Here is a 22936-nt window from a genome sequence, read left to right as displayed (position 1 = left end):
TAATAACCAATTGTTATATTCGGGATCTGGACATCGCATGTTTTGTACCAACTGTATCTTTTGAAAGCAATGCCAATTGTCTGCGTAACATTTTTTGTTCCGCGGTTTTAGAAGCGCGTTGTAGGCGCCGATGTTTTTTTTTTTTTTTGATGCGGGTTCGTGTTTGTGGTCCCGTTACTTGAGCCGTCTCGTTTTGTACCCGTGATCGTGAATTCATGACTTGTTTGATCTTTATTGTTAGGAATATGGATATGTAATAAGGAGGATCGCACTCACTGTTAATATGCGGACTGTTCGTTTCTTCGTATTATCACCAATCAGGTCTCGCGCTTGTATATGTATTGTAGTCTGGTCTCTTGTTGTTTATGTATGACGTCGTCGGCGTCTTTTAAGGTGGACTGAAGAATAGCTGAGCGCATGGCATGTGGAGCAATAGCTAAGCACTGTCTAAAATCTCCTCCTAATAAAAGTACCTTTTCTCCAAAGGGAATATTATTATTCATCAACGCAATGCCAATTGTCCGTGTATTTTAAGATGGACTGAACAATAGCTGAGCGCATTGGATGTGGAGCAATAGTTAAGCACTGTGTAAAATCTCCTCGTAATAAAAGTAGCTTTCCTCCAAAGGGAATATTATTATTCATCAACGTTTGTAGAAGTTTATCAATGGTATTGAGTAAGTGAGTGGATGCCATTGTACATTCATCTATAATTAATAGTGTGGCAAGACGGATGTCACGTCGTTGTATGTGCAGTATTTGGGACGTGCTATTCTGCAGCTGTAATCGATTTGCCTGTGCTGTGTGAGAAGCCCGTTGCAGTTTACGGCGTTCATTGTTTGTATTGAGCCTTGGCCGTTTTTGTATGTTTAATATGGAGCCTTTTCTGTGGTTGAACAGTTAATAGTGCATCAGTGTAATGAGATCGATCTATGCTGCATAATTTGAAAGTGTTCAGATGACGTATGTTTAATACGGACGGTTCGTTCAGTAATGGGGCTTTGTGTCTCATTTCTTATTTATGTTAGTGTGGTCGTGGGTCTGAATACTCCTTTTTGTGTATGTTTCGTGTGCTATGTCCGTAGTCTGTCCCGTTTCGTGTGCAATGGGTTTGTGTGGCGCTCGCGTCTGACTTCTTTTTTTTTGTGTGCAAGGGGCGCGTTGCCTCACTTTTTTTTATCTCTGTTAGTGGAGGGGGTGTTTGTGTGTCGTGAGTATGAATCCTCTTTTTTGTGTGCGTACCGTTTCGTGTGCTATGTGGCGCTTGCGTCTGACTCCTTTCTTTTTGGTGTTCTAGGGGCGCGTCGCCTCATTTCTTATTTCAGTTACTGGAGGGGGGCTTTGTGTGTCGTGGGTCTCAATCCTCTTCTTTGTGTGTGTTCCGTTTTGTGTGTCATGGGCTTCGTGCGGCGCCGGCGTCTTGACTCCTTTTTTCTGTGTGCTATGGGCGCGGTGCCTCATTTCTTATTTTATGTTGCTTTCAATCCGGTTTCCGTTGCTTGGGGGGGGGGGGTTTTGTGGGGGCACCTGCGCAGTACGTCTTTTGCGTCCACGGCCCATGGCCGGATGTCCCTGCGTCCATCCGGTTTACCTTTCTCGTTTAGTAATATGGATTTGTTCAATTTATTTTTGCAGGGAGGACAGTAAAGTCTATTCCTTCAGCATTGTGAGCTAGGAGGGATCAATTCAATAATCAATTTGGAATGCCTAAAAATGTGTTTTTGAACAATAACAATAAAATAAGACTAGGGCAGTTTAGAGTTGCTGATTAAGCTGAGCATGTGTCTCAATTTAACTGCAACTGGATACCCTCTGGGAAGACATGCAAACACAACACAGAAGATATTCGACGGAAAGACCATGTGTCAAAGCAATGCAAAAAGACACTAGGAAGTGGAGACTTCTGGCTGCACCACTCTAATGCCCTAAATACTTACTAAGCTTTCAAAAAATAAACTGATAAATTCAGAAACTAACCTGCAATGCTGAATATTGTAGGATGTCAATGGAGGTGACAGATACCATATGTTTCTTAGATTTTCATCTTACGTTCATTTTTTCATCTTACGTATCTCAGGTGTATTTCCCATGGGCAAGAAAACCGTGTGGAAGTTGAGCAAACTTTAATGGCTGAATTCACTGCTCTTACTCAGTTCTTATATTCTTAAACATCTGCCAATTAATAATGGGATTCTAAAGACAAACGAACAAGCAGCTCATCATATAACTTGGTCCCATTAACGTGTGTGCGCTCGTCATCAGGTATCTGTCTTATTACATGTTTGGAAAGAAATAGAAAATTACTAATCTGTTCTTAACCACAAATCATTTTGATGATATTCTCATAAAAGAAAAATCTACAATACAAAAATGACTTGGCATGGCAGAATTAAAGTATTAATGTGGCATAACATGAACTAACAAGTTCTGTTATTATCAAGGATTAGCCTCTCATTAAGCAGCTAAGTTGGAGCAAAAGCCCCCAACCACTCCTGCCCTCCAGGACCAAACTTGAGTAACCATAGTAGACTGAAGTTGTAATTTTTCTCCACTTTTATCCTAGATAACCTTAGCTTACATACATGGAGCTACACCTGTTTGGAGTCTACTAGTTATAAATTCAATTGATTACACATGATTAGGAAAGGCACACACATGTCTACAGAAGGTCCCATAGCTGACAATGTCTGACAGAGCAAAAACTAAGCCATGAGTTCAAAGGAACTGCCTGCAGGAAGTAGAGACAGGACTGGGTCAAGGCAGAGATCTGAGAAAGGCTACAAAAATATTTCTGCAACACTGAAGGTTCCTAAGAGAACAGTGGCCTCCATAATTCTTAAACTGAACAAGTCTGAAACAACCACAACTCTTCTAGAGTTGGCTGCCCAGCCATACTAAGCAACTTGGGGAAAAAGGGCCTTGGTAATAAAGGGTGACCAGGAACCTGATGGTCAGTCTGGCTGAACTTGGAACCTCTGTAGAGACTAGAGAAACTTTCAGAAGGACAATAACCACTGCAACACTCCACTAATCTGGGTTTAATGACAAAGTGCGCAAACAACACATAGTCTGCTTGAAGTTTGCAAAAAGGCATGTATAGATTTTGTGGTCTGATTAAACCAAGACTGAACTGTTTGTCTCAATTATAAGCATCATGCCTGGAGGAAACCAGACCACGCTCATGATGTGTGCTATACCATTCCACTGGTGAAGCCTGGTAGTGGCAGCATGACACTGTGGGGTTGCTTTTCAGAGGCAGAGACTGGACGACTAGTCAGGGTTGTGGGAAAGCTGAATGGAAACAAGTAAAGAGATGCCCTTGATGAAAACTTGTTCCAAAGTGTAGACTGGGCCAAAGGTTTAAGCTTTCAACAGGACAACAACCCTAAGCACAAAGCAAAGACACGCAGGAGTGGCTTAGGGTCAATCTGTGAATGTCCTTGAGTGGCCCAGCCAGGGCCCAGACTTGAACTCAATTTAACATCATTAGAGAGACCTGAAAATAGTTGTCCATTGACAGGCTCCATCCAGCCTGACAGAGCATGAGAGGATCTGCAGAAAAGAATGGCTGAAAATCCCCAAATCCAAGTGTGTTAAGCTTGAAGTTTCATAACCAAGAAGACTCCAAGCTGTAATCACTTACAAAAGTGCTTCAACAAATTACTGAGAAAAGGGTCTGAATAGTTGTGCCACTGTGATATTTTAGTTTTTTTCTTTTAATAAATTTACAAAAAAATTCTAAAATCTTGTTTTTGCTTTGTCATTCTGGAGTATTAAGTGTTGCTTGGCTTGATGAGGAGAAAATATTAATTTAAATGATTTCAGCATAAGGCTGCAACATGAGAAAATGTGTAAAAATCAAAGGAATATGAATGCTTTATGAAGACAATGTATATAAACGGCAATGTTTTGTGTGTTTTACTCTGATTATTATATTGGTAAATATGTTCAATGTCCTGAGTCTGTAAACTGGTGTGCTTTACATAGGTAATGTTAATTATCAATTTAAAATGTTGTCACCTTTACTGGGAACTGGCATTGCCCACAATTTGAAACCTTTCTTACAGTTCGAGTTTTAGTTCTTATCCTGAACACAAGCACCCCCTGGTGGTAAAAAAAAAAAAGGCTTAATCTTCAATTTTTTCCAAATTTAAAATGTCTTCTTGAAGGTTGTTAAATCAAATAATATCAATACTTTCAAACAAACTGTTTTAAGCAACTTCCAAATAAAACAAGAAGGTGCATCATTAAAATGCAGAGACTCACCGACACTACCAGCTAGTAAAAACTACAGTATAAAGACAGAAAAGCCTAATATCCTAATATATGGACTCACCTGAAGGAAAGCAGGGGTCAGTGATGCTGTGGGCAGTGATGGACTGGCCAGGCTCAAAGGACTTGGGTCACTACTTGTGACCACCAGTACAGGAGTCAGCTCCAAACCTTTTGGCTTCTTTGACTTGGTGGTAAGATTGTTACTGTTAATTCTACATGGCAGTTTCTCAAGGTCTCTGTCTGAGATACTTGCTTCATATGATGAAGGAGACAGTTCTGACTGCAAAGAAAGAAAATTACAAAAATAAAAATCACTAACATCATTAAAGCATGTAATTGTATATACAGTGCATCTGGAAAGTATTCACAGCGCATCACTTTTTCCACATTTTGTTATATTACAGCCTTATTCCAAAACGGATTAAATTCATTTTTTCCCTCAGAATTCTACACACAACACCCCATAATAACAACGTGAAAAAAGTTTACTTGAGGTTTTTGCAAATTTATTAAAAATAAAAAAACTGAGAAATCACATGTACATAAGTATTCACAGCCTTTGCTCAAAATTTTGTCGATGCACCTTTGCCAGCAATTACAGCCTCAAGTCTTTTTGAATATGATGCCACAAGCTTGGCACACCTATCATTGGCCAGTTTTGCCCATTCCTCTTTGCAGCACCTCTCAAGCTCCATCAGGTTGGATGGGAAGCGTCGGTGCACAGCCATTTTAAGACCTCTCCAGAGATGTTCAATCGGATTCAAGTCTGGGCTCTGGCTGGGCCACTCAAGGACATTCACAGAGTTGTCCTGAAGCCACTCCTTTGATATCTTGGCTGTGTGCTTAGGGTTGTTGTCCTGCTGAAAGATGAACCGTCGCTCCAGTCTGAGGTCAAGAGCGCTCTGGAGCAGGTTTTCATTCTGAATGTCTCTGTACATTGCTGCAGTCATCTTTCCCTTTATCCTGACTAGTTTCCCAGTCCCTGCCGCTGAAAAACATCCCCACAGCATGATGCTGCCACCACCATGCTTCACTGTACGGATGGTATTGGCCTGGTGATGAGCGCCTGGTTTCCTCCAAACGTGACGCCTGGCATTCACACCAAAGAGTTCAATCTTTGTCTCATCAGACCAGAGAATTTTCTTTCTCATGGTCTGAGAGTCCTTCAGGTGCCTTTTGGCAAACTCCAGGCGGGCTGCCATGTGACTTTTACTAAGGAGTGGCTTCCGTCTGGCCACTCTACCATACAGGCCTGATTGGTGGATTGCTGCAGAGATGGTTGTCCTTCTGGAAGGTTCTCCCCTCTCCACAGAGGACCTCTGGAGCTCTGACAGAGTGACCATCGGGTTCTTGGTCACCTCCCTGACTAAGGCTCTTCTCCCCCGATCGCTCAGTTTAGATGGCTGACCAGCTCTAGGAAGAGTCCTGGTGGTTTCGAACTTCTTCCACTTACGGATGATGGAGGCCACTGTGCTCATTGGGACCTTCAAAGCAGCAGAAATTTTTCTGTAACCTTCCCCAGATTTGTGCCTCAAGACAATCCTGTCTTGGAGGTCTACAGGCAATTCCTTTGACTTCATGCTTGGTTTGTGCTCTGACATAAACTGTCAACTGTGGGAGCTTATATAGACAGGTGTGTGCCTTTCCAAATCATGTCCAGTCAACTGAATTTACCACAGGTGGACTCCAATTAAGCTGCAGAAACATCTTAAGGATGATCAGGGGAAACAGGATGCACCTGAGCTCAATTTTGAGCTTCATGGCAAAGGCTGTGAATACTTATGTACATGTGCTTTCTCAATTTTTTTAATTTTAATAAATTTGCAAAAACCTCAAGTAAACTTTTTTCACGTTGTCATTATGGGGTGTTGTGTGTAGAATTCTGAGGAAAAAAATGAATTTAATCCATTTTGGAATAAGGCTGTAACATAACAAAATGTGGAAAAAGTGATGCGCTGTGAATACTTTCCGGATGCACTGTACAATTAGAAAGAAAGAAAGAAAGAAAGAAAGAAAGAAAGAAAGAAAGAAAGAAAGAAAGAAAGAAAGAAAGAAAGTGTGCAAAACACTTGTAGTAAAGTATTTGTATATCTCCACTATCTTTAAACATTCAGCATATTATGCTGTTTTTCTAGACTCAACAAATCCACTCTTTAATAAAATGCTATCTTCAGTGACTTACATAAATACCACACTTCATTGAGACTGACTGAAATATTTTTTTAATATTCAACCAAAGCAGACAATGAGCTTTGCTGTCTGAAAGTGAGTTTTGCTGCAGAACAAATACACTGCCCATGTATAGCAGAAAGAGTGGCAGTGCAGTTTTTGACTTTTACACAAGGGACTTGATCAACGATGTGTAATATAATATGAGGCTGGTATAAACAATATTATTGGTCACTTCAAAGTAATAGTAATCATAACCATTAATTAAATTTATATAACGCTTTTCTCACTACTCAAGACACTTTACATAGACACCACTATCAATATGTAGCACCTACCTGGATGATGCAGCAGCAACAGCCATTACTGCATAAGTACAGGTACAGTCAACACACATTAGCTGTGTGTTTAGAGACAGGGGATGTTTAGGGGGTCAGAATGGATGAGGCCATGATGAGCAATTTAGGTAAGACATCGGGATAGACCCTACTCTTTTCGAAAGATGCCCAGGGATCTTTAATGACCACAGAGAGTCAGGATCTCGGTTTTACATCTCATTCAAATAACAGTGCCACATTTTCAGCACAGTGTCCCCATCAATGCACTGGGTTGCTGGGTTCCACACACAGACCACAGGGTAAGCACCTCCTGCTGGTCTCATCAGCACCTCATACCTATCCCAAGTACTGACCGGGCCCAAACATGCTTAGCTTCAGGTGGATGTGTGTGTTTAAGAAGCAGAAGGTTCTCCATTGACAATATAAGCTAACCTAAATATGAACAGGCATAGGCAGATTATATCCTGAAAGTGATGTGCAAAAAGGATATGCACAATACTGTACTGCTCCATAGCATGTAAGGATGAACACAATGCCAAAATTAGTGTGAGGGAAGGCAAACCACAGTTCTTATACACATGAATCTCAGTTGTTTCTGTTTTTTTTAAACATTGTATCCAATAGCCCTAGTATGGAGGAAGCAGGATTCGTACCTCCAGGATGACTGAAGACAATCAATCAATCCAACACCTTAAGGGCTGGTAGATCCCTTTATTACATAGGATGCTGCCTTCAGTGCTGAGGATATTCAGTGTGAGACAGACAGAGTGGTGTATGTTCATTCTCAGTCCCGCAGGAGCAGCAGGGAGCCCCTCAATCAAATGTTATGGATGGGTGACACTGGGCAGGCCTGGTTCTTTGAACTGATCCTGGGAATGAGGACTGCAATGACACTTTGGGCTGCTAGACAGAGTTAAGAACGGATACTACTAGGAGTTCCAAACGCCAGTCCTGACCATAGAAGTAATTGGGTAAACCAACGCAGAAGTCATCTTGAGTCAAAAGATAAAATCCTCTTTCAAATAGATCTCCAATTAGTGTGGAATCAGGAGGAAAGGCATGACAAATAATCACCTGCTGGGAGGAAGAGAAGTCAGGGTGAACTAAGCTAAAAGATATGGACAGGGAGGCAGTTTGTGTCTTTGTCATGTTTTTTCTTTTGGTACCTTCCACTTTTCTAATACCTGATACCCTTCTGGTTCTTGTTAATTTTATTGAAAAACATCCTCCTTTGGCCATATGTAGGTTCAGAGATGGCTCATGAATGCCTCATGGTTGTCCACAGAATTACCACTTACGAAGTAAACAGCAGTACAAAGCACTGACTTCTTTTGACACGGTGTAATCATTTTGCTGACAACTAGTTGTTGTCTTTGACTGATCAAATATAGTCTTGCATTCCTGACTAATAGCATGCAAATGTTTGAAGGCACTGATACCCAACAGCACTTTCAGTTTCAAGGCTGTCAAAATACACTGCCTGGCCAAAAAAAAAGTCGGCACCAAAAAAAAAAGGTCACACACTCTAATATTTCGCTGGACCGCCTTTAGCTTTGATTACGGCATGCATTCGCTGTGGCATTGTTTCGATAAGCTTCTGCAATGTCACAAGATTTAGTTCCATCCAGTGTTGCATTAATTTTTCACCAAGATCTTGAATTGATGATGGCAGAGTCTGACTGCTGCGCAAAGCCTTCTCCAGCACATCACAAAGATTCTCAACTCTGAAACAGGGTAAATCTGGACTCATCAGACCACATGACCTTCTTCCATTGCTCCAGAGTCCAATCTTTATGCTCCCTAGCAAACTGAAGCCTTTTTTTCCGGTTTGCCTCACTGATTAGTGGTTTTCTTACGGCTACACAGCTGTTCAGTCTTAATCCCTTGAGTTCCCTTCGCATTGTGAGTGTGGAAATGCTCTTATTTTCACTATTAAACATAGACCTGAGTTCTACTGTTATTTTTCTTCAATCTGATTTCACCAAACGTTTAAGTGAACACCGATCATGATCATTCAGAATTTTTTTCTGCCCACATTTCTTCCTCGAAGACGATGGGTCCCCACTATCCTTCCAGTTTTTAATAATGCGTTGGACAGTTCTTAACCCAATTTTAGTAGTTTCTGCAATCTCCTTAGATATTTTCTCTGCTTGATGCATGCCAATGATTTGACCCTTCTCAAACAGACTAACATCTTTTCCACGACCACGAGATGTGTCTTTCGACATGGTTGTTCAAGAAATGAGAAGCAACTCATTGCACCAGTTGGGGTTAAATAACTTGTTGCCAGCTGAAAGATAATCGCCCATGCAGTAATTATCCAATAGGAGGCTCATACCTATTTGCTTAGTTAAATCCAGGTGGCGACTATTTTTTTTGGCCAGGCAGTGTAGGTTGACCACCTGATACAAGTGCTGTTAAATAAAGATTAATTCAAATCAAGTTTTAAATTGCAACGAAATGCAGGATGCAACTTCACTTTGCTAGAGCAAATAAATATAATATTTGAGTTCTCTATTGCTAAATATAATGTAACAATTTACATGTTGCATCTGCAATTTATATATATGGTGTGGCCTGTAGACATTTTATCAAGTGGAGCCTCAACACAAAACTAGACTAAGGAAGGCAATACTATAGAAAAAAGAGTAGAAATTATTACAAAAATAAATGATAAATAGGAGGGCAAAGTTTATGCAGAAATAATATAGCATGAATAACAAAAGAATGACATACTTGTGAATTTCCCATCGGGATTAATAAAGTATCTATCTATCTATCTATCTATCTATCTATCTATCTATCTATCTATCTATCTATCTATCTATCTATCTATCTACTTATAGGATAAGTTTGGTATTTTTCAAGTTTTCGAAAATTTTGTTTAAAAGACTAGTGATTTCTAAAAATTAAAAAAAAATATCTTGCCCACACTGGCATTTTATAATGGAGTTAATAGGGCACGACTATAGCCAGAAAAGAAAAGCCATAAAAATTACAGCATATGCCCATTTTTCAATCAAAGACAGTTGTCAAGTATCAATTGGCAACTTGCAATCGCACACACATTGTAAAACAGCTTATACACGTATCTTTTGAACACAAAAACACCAATATTATGAGATTCAGCCATTTTAAAGAAAACTAGCACTGCGCGCTACCTCAGCACTTGTAGTTAACCGATAACTTTTCTCCTACCCATGAAGTGGCTTCCTCCAAATCGGACCAAATAACAGTACACTGTTTGTGCCACATGGTTGGTTTTGTTTTGATTTACTTCCATGGTTTTTGTGTGAATAAAAAACGTATCCTTACCTCAAGGAAAACTGTACCTGGAAAATGATTACTTCCAAATCCATTTTCTTGTCACAAACATCCGTTAGTAACACAGAGGGCATGCTTTTTTTTAATCAAAACTCAAAGAGGATGCATTCATACACCATTGCCTCCATTGTAAAGCACCAGTGTGGGAAAGATATTTTTGAAAATTACAGAAATCACTGGACATCGGACCACAATTTTGCATAAATATCATGTTTGTAAAGAAAAAACTTTGACTTGAAAAATACCAAACTTATCTTTTAAAGCCACTTATGTACCCATCTACCATGTGAAGTGCCTACTGCTGTTACAGTTGTATCATAGAAAGATCTTCAGCTTATATGTTCTGCCCTTTGGCCTACAGCCAGGGGAGCATTTTAAGTTCTGTTCTTGAACATAAATGGAAAGCCTAGGTTCAATGTCCTAGTTCAAGATCAAGAATAGGTTACAGAACTCCTGAAACAGTCCTGTCAAAGCTTTCCTTAGTGGTCCCAAGTGTCCCTGCAATGCTGGACCCTAGTCGTTTGTGAAATGGATCTGTTCATCTGCATGGAGAAAAGGAAGGCACATATAAAGTAATAGTTCTCCCTGTTACCACCTAACAGTATGGCAAACTCCTGGCATGATTCTCCAGCTACCCTGTTTTTGGACTGGTGTCCAAAGAGTAACTAACTACTGCTGGGGCTCTAGAAACAATATTGCAGCATAGCAGCTCATAGCACCTGCTATTGGTGGGGACTTGTCACAGGAAACAGTAACACTGCAAGAGTACCTGTCACTTCTACATCTGATGGTTCAGCTTTTCTCCTGCAATACAGGAATGTGGTTGTAATTACTATTCCCATTACAAGAGTTACTCCCAGAGTTTCTGATCACACTTTAATATAACCATTGCTTATTTATATTATACTGGCTAAGAACTGTGTCTGTGTGTTTTCAACAAAAACATGTGGACACAGTTGGAAACTAACCACTTTAGGGGAAGCTCAGCACAAATGTTGGAAAATTTTTCTTTACACAGAGAACCATATACACATGGAATAAATGATCAAGTACTGTGACAGAGAGTAGGACTTTAAGGACTTTCAAAACTTGACTTGATGTGATTTTGGAGAAATTAGGTGTATAGTACTGGTGAGCTTTGTTGGGCTAAAAGGCCTGTTCTTGTTACAATTTTTCTAATATTTCTAAAGAATGGATAACAATGTGGGACGCTAACTGCAACCACTACACAGAGGCTGGATTAGAAAATAGCATTATATTTATGAATGAGAAAATAACATTACATTTTCTTTTAATAACATTAACACTGAAAATAGAAGGTGCTCATTCAGAAACAAATACTCAACTAAAAACTTCCCTTTTCAGTATTTTAAAAATCAAAATCAATTTTTAGACTTTCTATACTTGCTTGGTTGACGAGAACACAAGTACTTACTCACTTTTAACATAGTAAATCTAGACACCGAACTCCTCTGAATTGTGAATAGCTCATCTACTTTAATGATTTATTAAAGCTTAAAGTCTATAAATCCATCCATCCATCCATTGTCCAACCCACTGAATCCGAACACAGGGTCACGGGGGTCTGCTGGAGCCAATCCCAGCCAACAAAGGGCACAAGGCAGGAACCAATCCCGGGCAGGGTGCCAACCCACCGCAGGACACACACAAACACACCCACACACCAAGCACACAACTAGGGCCAATTTAGAAAAAGTCTATAAATTTATCAATGAAATCAATATTGTTTACCTGTAGCCTCAAATTTGGTGGTTGAGAAGATGTAGATTCTATGTCTGTGTCGATCACAAGCTCATGTGCAGAGTCTGGAGCTAAACTTGGGGAAGGCGAACGTGAAGGGACTGATGGAGAACCAATAGAAAATGCTGCATCTTGCCCAGAAGGGGAAACTCCCACTGGATTAACACTATTTTCTTTAGATTTGCCGTCCTTGCTGTCTGTCGGGTCCACATATAAGTTCTGTCCAATCAAAACAGGGGCAAGCAAGACAGGAGGGGTTGCTTTGGAAACACCCTCCACTGGACTTTGGGTGGGAGGCTTTTTAGAAGGGGTTGACCCAAACTTAATGACAGACTGAGGGGTTTCCTGTGTCATCTTTTTCTCAGCCAGTTTCCCTGCTGGGTTTTCTACTTTGATAGATCTGAACAGCTGTGTGTTGGCCTGAAGGGAGTTCAGAGTAAATGATGTGTAAAGTCCAGAATGGATATAGTCATTTCGACTGGAGGCTTTGCTGGACCCCTGACTTCCTGCCTTCTCTCCCTTACTTCTGTTTTCCTTGTCCTTGGGAGTTTCATCTTTTTCACAAGATGAAGATTCTGCTCTGACAGCACTGCTAACAGGAAGGTCAGATCTGATCACGGTAAGTGGGTCCCGATTCAGGATGTCTGGATAAGACACAAAACGGTACACAAACTTCTTTCCATTCACCTTCTTGATTATATTCTGAAATTATAAAACAAAAATGTTATAATTGATCAGTAACTTTATCTTTATTGCAATGAGAAATTTTAGCAAACAAACCCAGTGGTAACAGAAAACTAGATGGGTCCTTTTGTAACTTTGGGCCAAAAGTCCAATTACTAAATAATGAAGCAAAATAAAGTTAAGAACTGTCTGCAGTAAAATTTATGGCAAATAACCCATTGAAAATGTCTTCCGCTGTGCAAAATGTCACCATCTTTAATCTGAACAAAGCAAGGTCCTGTTCATGTATAAACTTCCAAATAGAATCAAACTGAAGGAGAAGTATTGAACTGTATCAGATTCTTTTATTTAGGAATGTTCCAGCTGGTGTCTGTTTGGTGCGTCTCGGGAACTGCAGGTCTGACATTGTGGTCAGCAACATAGGAGCGCCGCAGGGGACTGTGCTTTCTCCGATCCTGTTCAGCCTATATACATCAGTGCAAAAGTTCACTGACGACACTGCTATCGTGGGCTGCATCAGGAGTGGGCAGGAGGAGGAGTATAGGAACCTAATCAAGGACTTTGTTAAATGGTGCGACTCAAACCACCTACACCTGAACACCAGCAAAACCAAGAAGCTGGTGGTAGATTTTAGGAGGACCAGGCCCCTCATGAACCCCGTGATCATCAGAGGTGACTGGGTGCAGAGGGTACAGACCTATAAATACCTGGGAGTGCAGCTGGATGATAAATTGGACTGGACTGCCAATACTGATGCTCTGTGCAAGAGAGGACAGAGCCGACTATACTTCCTTAGAAGGCTGACGTCTTTCAACATCTGCAATAAGATGCTGCAAATGTTCTATCAGACGGTTGTGACGAGCGCCCTCTTCTACACGGTGGTGTGCTGGGAAGGCAGCATGAAGAAGAGGGACGCCTCACGCCTGGACAAACTGGTAAGGAAGGCAGGCTCTATTGTAGGCATGGAGCTGGACAGTTGGACATCCATGGCAGAGCAACGGGCACTGAGCAGGCTCCTGTCAATCATGGAGAATCCACTGCATCCACTAAACACTATCATCTCCAGACAGAGGAGCAGCTTCAGCGACAGACTGCTGTCACTGTCCTGCTCCACTGACAGACTGAGGAGATCGTTCCTTCCCCACACTATGCGACTCTTCAATTCCACTCGGGGGGATAAATATTAACATTATGCAAAGTTGTTGTCTGTTATACCTGCATTTTTATCACTCTTTAATTTAATATTGTTTTTTATCAATATGCTGCTGCTGGAGTATGTGAATTTACCCTTGGGATTAATAAAGTATCTATCTATCTATCTTATTATAAGCAGCATCAGAAACTGAACTAATTTTTAAATTATTACAAAAGGCTATAAAAAGTATCCACTATACCCTACTGTTGGTTTTGGTTTAAGTTCCATTACACTACAAAACTATTCCAGAGATTTTCAGTCATAGCTTTCATTTACATAATCTTAGCCAGTCGCAGACAGTTGTGGCACAAGCCTGTGACCTCTAGTCATGTTGGGTGGCATTCTGAGAAAGTTTGTCATACTACTCAATGACTAGTCTCATTAACAAACAAGTCTGATTTTGGCATAAGTCATAGTAATGGGCTTCTGCATGTGCAAGAGCTGACAACCAGTGAATGCTCAACTGGAGGTTACAATGCATTCAATGCTCAGCCCAATTAAATCGACATGAAGAAGAACAGAGAAGAGCAATGGCAGCTTTAAGAAGGCAAAGAAAAATGCTGTTGTATACCACACAAATAAAATAATGGCTCATAGAACTTTGCAGCCAGAAACAAATGTGTTTTGACATTTTTTCTTTATTCCAGTGTGTTCCATGTTTACCGGCTACCAAAATGTACTGACCTTGAGATACTCTTGAGGGGTAGGTAGGGTATTTAAACACTGAGCGGAAAAGTCATGAGGGTGTTGAGTATACCTTCATCTTCTGTGATTCCTGGTTTTGTAATCTGACCTTCTCAAGGAAGTCATTAAGAGTTACAGTCAAAGTTGTATACAGCATGACACCGGCATTAGTTTACCATTTTACTTACATTCAGAATTCCATCAAGGTTTTGGACCGCTTTTCTTTTAACCACGTCAAATGGATGTAGCTAAAGAACTTGAATGTTGCCAAGAGAGACACACATACAGTAGGTTCCTACATTCATTGCTATGGAACAGAGATTCAAGTGCTGCTGCTGATGGTATAGAACCTGTCTCTACAGCAGCATCTACAGGCTAAATTAAACTAGTATTAAACTTTAAGCCAACTGCTATAATTTTCTAATGTTCCAATTTTGTCCATTTGTTGAATTTTAGTTGTACAGTAAACCCCCGCGAAGTCGCGGTTCAGAGTTCGCGGCCACAGTCATTCATGGATTTTTCCTTAGAACCTATCTAATAATTGTTAGCGGAAACCACAAATATCCTCCACAATTTTTATGACTTTTTTCGTGGCAATACTGTACTGTAGTGAGAACAGGAAGCAACTGTAGAGGAAAATGCAGCTTGGGATGGTGAAAGTAGCCAATAGAATTTGAAACTGCAAATCCCAGCAGTCCCTGTAGTGGCTCCAATTGGTCTTCTGCTGAGGGTGCTGGGGCTGTTGGCGGTCAAAGGATGTCAGCGCGGCTTTTAAAAAGGGGGTGGTTGACCAAAAGCAAAAAAAAAGTTTTTGTAATTTGTGTTTCAAGTTCCTGTCTGTCTGCCTTCTGTTGGGTTTACCTGTGCTTATTTGTTTTGTCCTGGATCATTTTGTGATTGGCGTCTGAATTGTCTGCCGTCTGCCTGTGTACATGAGGACTGTAAGTGGATTCATGGCCATCCTGCAAAGAAAGGCAGCGCTCCTGAACCCTTCTTCACCATTTCAGGAACTAGTGTGGACGAGACTCAGACAAGACAGCAGGTGTGGTTATACAGTAATCCCTCACTATATCGTGCTTCGCCTTTCGCGGCTTCACTCCATCGCGGATTTTAAATGTAAGCATATTTAAATATATATCGCGGATTTTTCGCTGCTTCACGGGTTTCTGCGGACAATGGGTCTTTTAATATCTGGTACATGCTTCCTCAGTTGGTTTGCCCAGTTGATTTCATACAAGGGACGCTATTGGCAGATGGCTGAGAAGCTACCCAGTTTACTTTTCTCTTTCTCTTGCGCTGACTTTCTCTGATCCTGATGTAGGGGGATTGAGCAGGGGGGCTGTTCGCACACCTAGACGATACGGACGCTCGTCTAAAAATGCTGAAAGATTATCTTCACGTTGCTATCTTTTGTGCAGCTGCTTCCTGAAACGACATGCTGCACAGTGCTTCGCATACTTAAAAGCTCGAAGGGCACGTATTGATTTTTGATTGAAAAACAAACTCTGTCTCTCTCTCTCTCTTTGTCTGCTCCTGACGGAGGGGGTGTGAGCTGCCGCCTTCAACAGCTTTGTGCTGCGGTGCTTCGCATACTTAAAAGCAGCCCTATTGATTTGTTTGCTTTTCTCTCTATCTCTGTGACAGCCTGTGCTCCTGACACGCACTCCTTTGAAGAGGAAGATATGTTTGCATTCTTTTAATTGTGAGACGGAACTGTCATCTCTGTCTTGTCATGAAGCACAGTTTAAACTTTTGAAAAAGAGACAAATGTTTGTTTGCAGTGTTTGAATAACGTTCCTGTCTCTCTATAACCTCCTGTGTTTATGCGCAAATCTGTGACCCAAGCATGACAATATAAAAATAACTATATAAACATATGGTTTCTACTTCGCGGATTTTCTTATTTCGCGGGTGGCTCTGGAACGCAACCCCCGTGATGGAGGAGGGATTACTGTATAGCAGCTTTTATTCTTCAGAGTCACAGTGAGCAGAATTTCAGAAAGCAGGCAATCAATATTACTTGATAGCGTCAGGGCTCTTCTGAACCCTGTCTGTTGGGTGGGGCAAAGTTTTATATCCCTAGAACGCGTGATTTAATATCATTATGGAATGCAACAGTCATCTCTCAAGGGTGAAGTTTTAAGCAGCTTCATTTCTAAAACAATGATCTGCTTAGCCCTCTCAAAGTACACCGTGTCCTTGACTGAAGTTTTTAAGCTTTGCAGCAAAGATATTGGTGGCTTGCAGCTGCAAAGAGAAAAATAATAAAGTAGGCAGGCGCAGGCTTTTCATGATAAGAGGAAACGGGATAAGGCAGACTCATGTGAGGAATGCTTAGACCTTGAGTCCCTTGGACAAATATTTTTCTGTTTGCTCATCAAAGCATGCTTTTACATAATGTATGATTTCGTAAAGCTTACTTCTGCTTAACTTCTCAGACATGGATTAGTACAAGGGAACCAAGAGAACATTCATCTTCCACACTAGCGGTAGGACTATCTTTACATTCCCATTCAACGTACGGATCTCTGGACTATCTATTTTCATCATTACATTTCATCCGTTGCCGTTATTCATGAACATTTTTCATGATTTACTGTGTGTGTTTTCTTTGTGCTTTGTTGGATTTAATGTGTAATCGCCATATGGGGAACAGGGGTGGTATCATTGTTTTCATTTGTTTTCATTACATTCTTTATTTGCTGTTTGATTACCGGTTTGCTTTGTTTTTGTCTCTGTTTGTAAGTGCGTGCAGGTAGGGCCAAGGCTAGAGGAGTCCCTGGAATCTCCACCATAAAAATAAATCACCATCTTCTCGACAGTGTGAATCTTAGCGGCACTGGACCGCTACAGCGTTATTCATTTCTCCTTCCTGCTGATTGACTGTGGTGCACCTTCAGCTGAGTGTTTTTGTGTTTTCCGTTTTGTTCCTCTGAACCCTTAAACTGCCACAACCGGTCAGTGCCGTACATTCATTGAGCAGCCAGCTCATGACCACTGCCAGCCCCTTGTGAGCAGGGGGGCTGAACGCACCCCTAGAAGACAGGGACAGTCATCAAAAAAAACCTCTTAAAAAATGCTGATAGACTACTTTCACATTGCTCCCTTACTTGCTGGGCTTACTTGCGGCTGCTCTGTCGCGTGATATGCTTCTCGTGCATTTTGGCTGATTGCTTTGTTCCTCTCTCCTCCCCCAGACATCCTCTGCTCCTGTTGGGGGTCCCGCTCCTGTTGTGCTCCCCTATGATGTTTGCCTATTCTTTAAAATGAGAACTAACTGCATACTGAGCTTGTTTTACTTCTTAAAGAGACATGTTTGTTTGAAGTGTTTGAATAAAGTTCCTGACTCTACAATCCGCTACGTTTCTGTGCAATTCTGTGTCCCAAACGTGACATCCTGCAGCCTCACTGTCCCTGGGATTGAGCCACTGCACTATAGCCTGCCAGCATCAGCGCTTAACTCTGTGTGCTTGCGTGCAGCCAGTTCAAGCGCAGTTGGCTCGGTGATTTCATCAGTGGCGTCAGTTAATGCTGGGCGGTATACCGGTTCATAACAAAAAACATTTTTTATTTTTGTTATGATATGGATTTTCTTATACCGCAACACCGGTTTAAATAACCTAAACAACGCTCAGAACGTGGCGCAGCAGGAAACTGTTTAAGGGGGGACCTTTTTCACTGTTGCACCGCTAAACACGAATGTAACGGAGTACATGCGTTAGTGTAGGTATTGAACGGTGAAAATGGACAGAGAGCATTCTGGAACTGAAGCTGTAGCAGACAATAAAGTTGAACATGATGACACAGTAGAACTTTTGCCGAAAAAAAGGAGCCGTGTCTGTTGTCTGTAAATACTTTGGTTGTAAAAGGTCGGATGTGGACCGTTATGTTCAAATGTGTGAATACTGTTTCTATACTACTGGATAATACTGCAAGCCAAGTTGTACTTGTTTTATTTTTTTTTCAATACTGTGTAATGTACTTGGGTACTGTGTAGGAAATCCATTCCCGGATGGGTTTATCCATTCCCGGGAATTCAGGAATCCCGTATGTCATTCCCAGGAATCACAGGCTCCCGGGGATGACACAGTGCACGGGCATCTCACATGTGAACGGTTTTAGAACGCCCGGCACTTATTTTTAAGAAATCTACTGCTATATGTTGACACCAATAAAAGACTAACCTTATCTACAAGCAGTTCATGCTGTCATATAAGTACATGTATCTAGTTAGTTGCGGTAATAAGATCGTAGAAAGCACAACGTGTCCAGTGTGAGGTCGTCCAAGCGAGAGCGCACCTTCGTGCAGAGTACGCCAGCCGCTGAGAAAGCACGCTCTGCCTCCACTGAAGTAGGCGGCACAGTCATCAGATACTGATACACTTGTTCTAAACAACGCCAGCGCTTGCCGTTGCTCTGAAACACCACCATTTCATCTTTTACTGATGTATCCAGTTTCTTGTCATCATTCTGTGATGGCAAGTTTCTTGCCACAGATAATGCGGATTCAACAGACTGACGCATTGCAATTTCAAGTTGCTGTTCAAAGCTGTTATCTGATGAAGTGCAAGCTGCAGCAATGGCGCTACCTTAATTATTTTCAACTATAACTCTGTTATTTCATGATCAATTTTTACACTTTTACACGCTATATATGCAAGCTTGGCCATTCCTGTTCACCCGGGAATTCCAGCAGTTTCTGTCCAGGAATGGATTCCCTAGTACTGTGTAATAGTGTGACGACACGTTGAATTTATTCTCGACATTTCCACTTTAATCTCGACACTTATGACGAGAATAAAGTCAACATGTTGACTTTATTCTCGACATTTCTACTTTATTCTCACCGTTTATGTCGAGATTAAAGTCGACATATTAACTTTATTCTCGTAATTTGTCATTAAAGTAGAACTTTGTAAACTAAACTTCATCTTAAAATGAATATTTAATTTACTAGATTTGTTCAAACCCCGTCATAAGATATGTAGCACATTAATGCGTTGTGATAAGTGTACCAGGAGCCCAGGAATGGATTCCCTAGTACTGTGTAATAGTGTGACGACATGTTGAATTTATTCTCAACATTTCCACTTTAATCTCGACATTTATGACGAGAATAAAGTCGACATGTTGACTTTATTCTCGACATTTCTACTTTATTCTCACCATTTATGTCAAGATTAAAGTCGACATATTGACTTTATTCTCGTAATCTATACAAATAAAAGGCAAAGCCCTCACTGACTGACTGACTGACTGACTGACTGACTGACTGACTCACTCACTCACTCACTCACTCACTCATCACTAATTCTCCAACTTCCCATGTAGGTAGAAGGCTGAAATTTGGCAGGCTCATTCCTTACAGCTTACTTACAAAAGTTAGGCAGGTTTCCTTTCGAAATTCTACGTGTAATGGTCATAACTGGAACCTGTCTTTTGTCCATATACTCTAATGGAGGAGGCAGAGTCACGTATCGCGTCATCACGCCTCCTACATAATCACGTGAACTGAAAACAAGGAAGAGATTTACAGCACGACGCCTCCTACGTAATCACGTGAACTGAAAACAAGGAAGAGATTTACAGCACGAGTCAAACGCGGGAACGAAGGTAAATGACGTTAATTGTTGAGTGTCTTTTAATACTGTGTAAGCATACATATTAACACATGTGCAATTAAACGTGTGCATTTACGGGGTGATTTCTCAGGCTTAAAAGCTCGCCTTTTATTAAAAATGTAAATGCAAACTGTTTTCATTCTGAAGGGCACAAACCATGTTAGATTTCTGCCGTTAAACGCGCAAAAATGTCAGTACATCAGATAAATAAGCGCAACATATTATCAGTTGTATTGTATGCTTACAATACATATAGAAATGTGTTAATCGTTAACTAATATTATGGGATGGTGTTTTTCGACTCGCGCCTTGATTTAAACGATTGCATGTCTTGGTGGGTTTGCGTAGCTTATTGTCAATATCTTTACACCTCTTTTTAAGACTTAATTTAAAAAGGTTTTCTTTTCTTCTTAATTAAAATTTAAAAGCAATACTTCACCGCTGCGAAGCCCCTCTAGCGCTGACGTCCGAGGTTCGATTCCCGTAAGGGAGTGCAGTGAGTGTGTACGCCTGATGAGCCAAGAATAAGGGGTAAACACATGTTGCGTACTCTTTGCATTATTTGACAGTAAACTATTTTCAACCATTCTATGATCTGCTTCTCACAAATGAAGGCACCATGGTTGATGTTAGCTGACTTGCTGGCCAACAATAAGCGTTACCTGGTAGGTAACCACCCACTCACTTCACTCCCTTATGGGAATCAAACCTCGGACGTCAGCGCTAGAGGCAAAGCCCCTAAAATTGCGCCACGGCGTGTGGTTCGTTTATTTGACAGCATGTAGATCGGGGAAATTACATTCACGGCATTCGTAGTCTGATTCACAATCGGATTGTATGGGTGGTTACCTACCAGGTAACGCTTATGGTTAGCCAGCAAGTCAGCTCGAAGTGATCACTCGAGTGAAGGCAGCTTCACAAAAAAACAGATCCTTAACAAATTGTTATTGGTATATTTTCCCTCAATTTAAAAAGGTTTTCTTTTCTTCTTAATAAAAATTTAAAAGCAGTACTTCGCCGGTGCGAAGCGCGGGGATTTGAGCGACTGACGCATACAGACATATTCACGAGTGCAGGTAAATTAAGTTCATAGACCTACAAAAGGTTGCCATTGATTTCAGGCAAGATTGCTTTTCTCCTGTACAACTATACGTTGCATTCTCAAGAGTGTGCTTGCACGGCTTGGTCATATTACAACCGGAGTGCTGAACTGACAACGTGGTATACAAACAGAACTATAACAATCGTAATAAATGAACAAAAAAAACAGCGGACCCGTGGATTAAATAAAAAGGCTGCTTCCATTGGCGAAGCATCGAAAAAGGAAGACATTATATGTTGTTCGTTTATAAAACAGCGGAGAGGCTGTGTGAAGTCAGCTTCACAAAAAAACAGATCCTTAACAAATTGTTATTGGTATATTTTCCCTCAATTTAAAAAGGTTTTCTTTTCTTCATAATAAAAGTTCAAAAGCAGTACTTCGCCGGTGCGAAGCGCATGGATTTGAGCGACTGACGCATACAGACATATTCATGAGTGCAAGTACTTCGGAAAGAAAGCACCGTATAAACCTAAAGTTTAAATTAAGTTCATAGACCTACAAAAGGTTGCCATTGATTTGAGGCAAGATTGCTTTTCTCCTGTACAACTACACGTTGCATTCTAAACAGTAAGCTTGTACGGCTTGGTCATATTACAACCGGAGTGCTGAACTGACAACGTGGTATACAAACAGAACTATAACAATCGTAAAAAAAGAAAAAAAAAAAAAAGCGAAGAACCCTTGGATTTAATAAAAAGGCTCCTTCCTTGGCGAAGCAAGGAAAAAGGAAGACCTTATACGGCGTTCGTTTATAAAACAGCGGAAAAGCTGTGTTAAGGCTGCTTCACAAAAAAACAGATCCTTAACAAATTGTTATTGGTATATTTTCCCTCAATTTAAAAAGGTTTTCTTCTTAATAAAAATTTAAAAGCAGTACTTCGCGGGGATTTAGATATAGATATATATATATATATATATATATATATATATATATATATATATAGATAGATAGATATAGATATATATAGATATAGATATACATATATGTATGTATGTCTATATATATATGTATATGTAAGCTTATAAGTACTACCTTACTTCTCTTTAAGAAAGGAAGATGTAATGATACTTGATTTAAACGATTCCATGTCTTGGTGGGTTTGCGTAGCTTATTGTCAATATCTTTACACCAGTTTTTAAGACTTATTGACTGAAACGGGCTTTCACGAAAAAAGTTAGGGCTTTGCTACAGGATACACCCTCCACAAGTTAAGGAAGTAAAAATAAAAGTATATATTTCTGTTTTATTTAAACCTTTTAAGTTCGTATGCATAGCCCCATTTAGCTGTTTTAGTTTTTTTTTTTCTTTCTTCAGTAATATTTAATCTCCTTAAAGAAAAAGAACATATGCATTTTACTTTTTTTGTATCTCTTTAGTAATATTTTAGTGTAAAAGGATAACCAGTATTTAAACCTTTTATGTTACTTTATAAAGTTATTTTACACAATGTTGAAAAATTAATAAGAAAGCTACATATTTTGGCAGCTGCTGCTTTAATTTTCAATGAAATGAAAAAAGCTCTCCAAGAGAAAACCTCAATGAAGAAGAAACAGAAAGGAGAAACCCTCATTTATAAAGGTTTGCTGCAGATGACTTAACTGAAAATAAATGAATACAGTAATCCCTCGCTACTTCGCGGTTCACTTTTCGCTGATTCACGACTTCACGGATTTTATATGTAAGCATATCTAAATACATAACGCAGATTTTTCGCTGCTTCGCGGGTTTCTACGGACAATGGGTCTTTTTACTTGCTTCCTCAGTTGGTTTGCCCAGTTGATT

The 22936-nt window shown here is 40.4% G+C and overlaps 1 protein-coding gene across 2 annotated transcripts in view; it reads right to left on the bottom strand.

Annotated features, from left to right (window-relative positions):
• elk4 (ETS transcription factor ELK4) overlaps positions 1-22936 on the bottom strand; it is a 90270-nt gene that overhangs the window by 26288 nt on the left and 41046 nt on the right. For both annotated transcript variants that reach the window (XR_007934434.1, XM_028797137.2), the window contains exons 3-4: positions 11859-12569; positions 4337-4555 (exon numbers count right to left, since the gene is read on the bottom strand). Coding sequence is in view for 1 of the 2 variants with exons in the window: in XM_028797137.2 (XP_028652970.1) it covers positions 4337-4555; positions 11859-12569 (930 nt within the window). In the remaining variant the exon portion in view is untranslated. The remainder of the gene's footprint in view (positions 1-4336; positions 4556-11858; positions 12570-22936) is intronic.

Source organism: Erpetoichthys calabaricus, chromosome 3, assembly GCF_900747795.2.
Source record: "Erpetoichthys calabaricus chromosome 3, fErpCal1.3, whole genome shotgun sequence".
Taxonomy (NCBI): Eukaryota; Metazoa; Chordata; class Cladistia; order Polypteriformes; family Polypteridae; genus Erpetoichthys; species Erpetoichthys calabaricus.
This window is presented reverse-complemented; position numbering and strand designations above follow the sequence as displayed.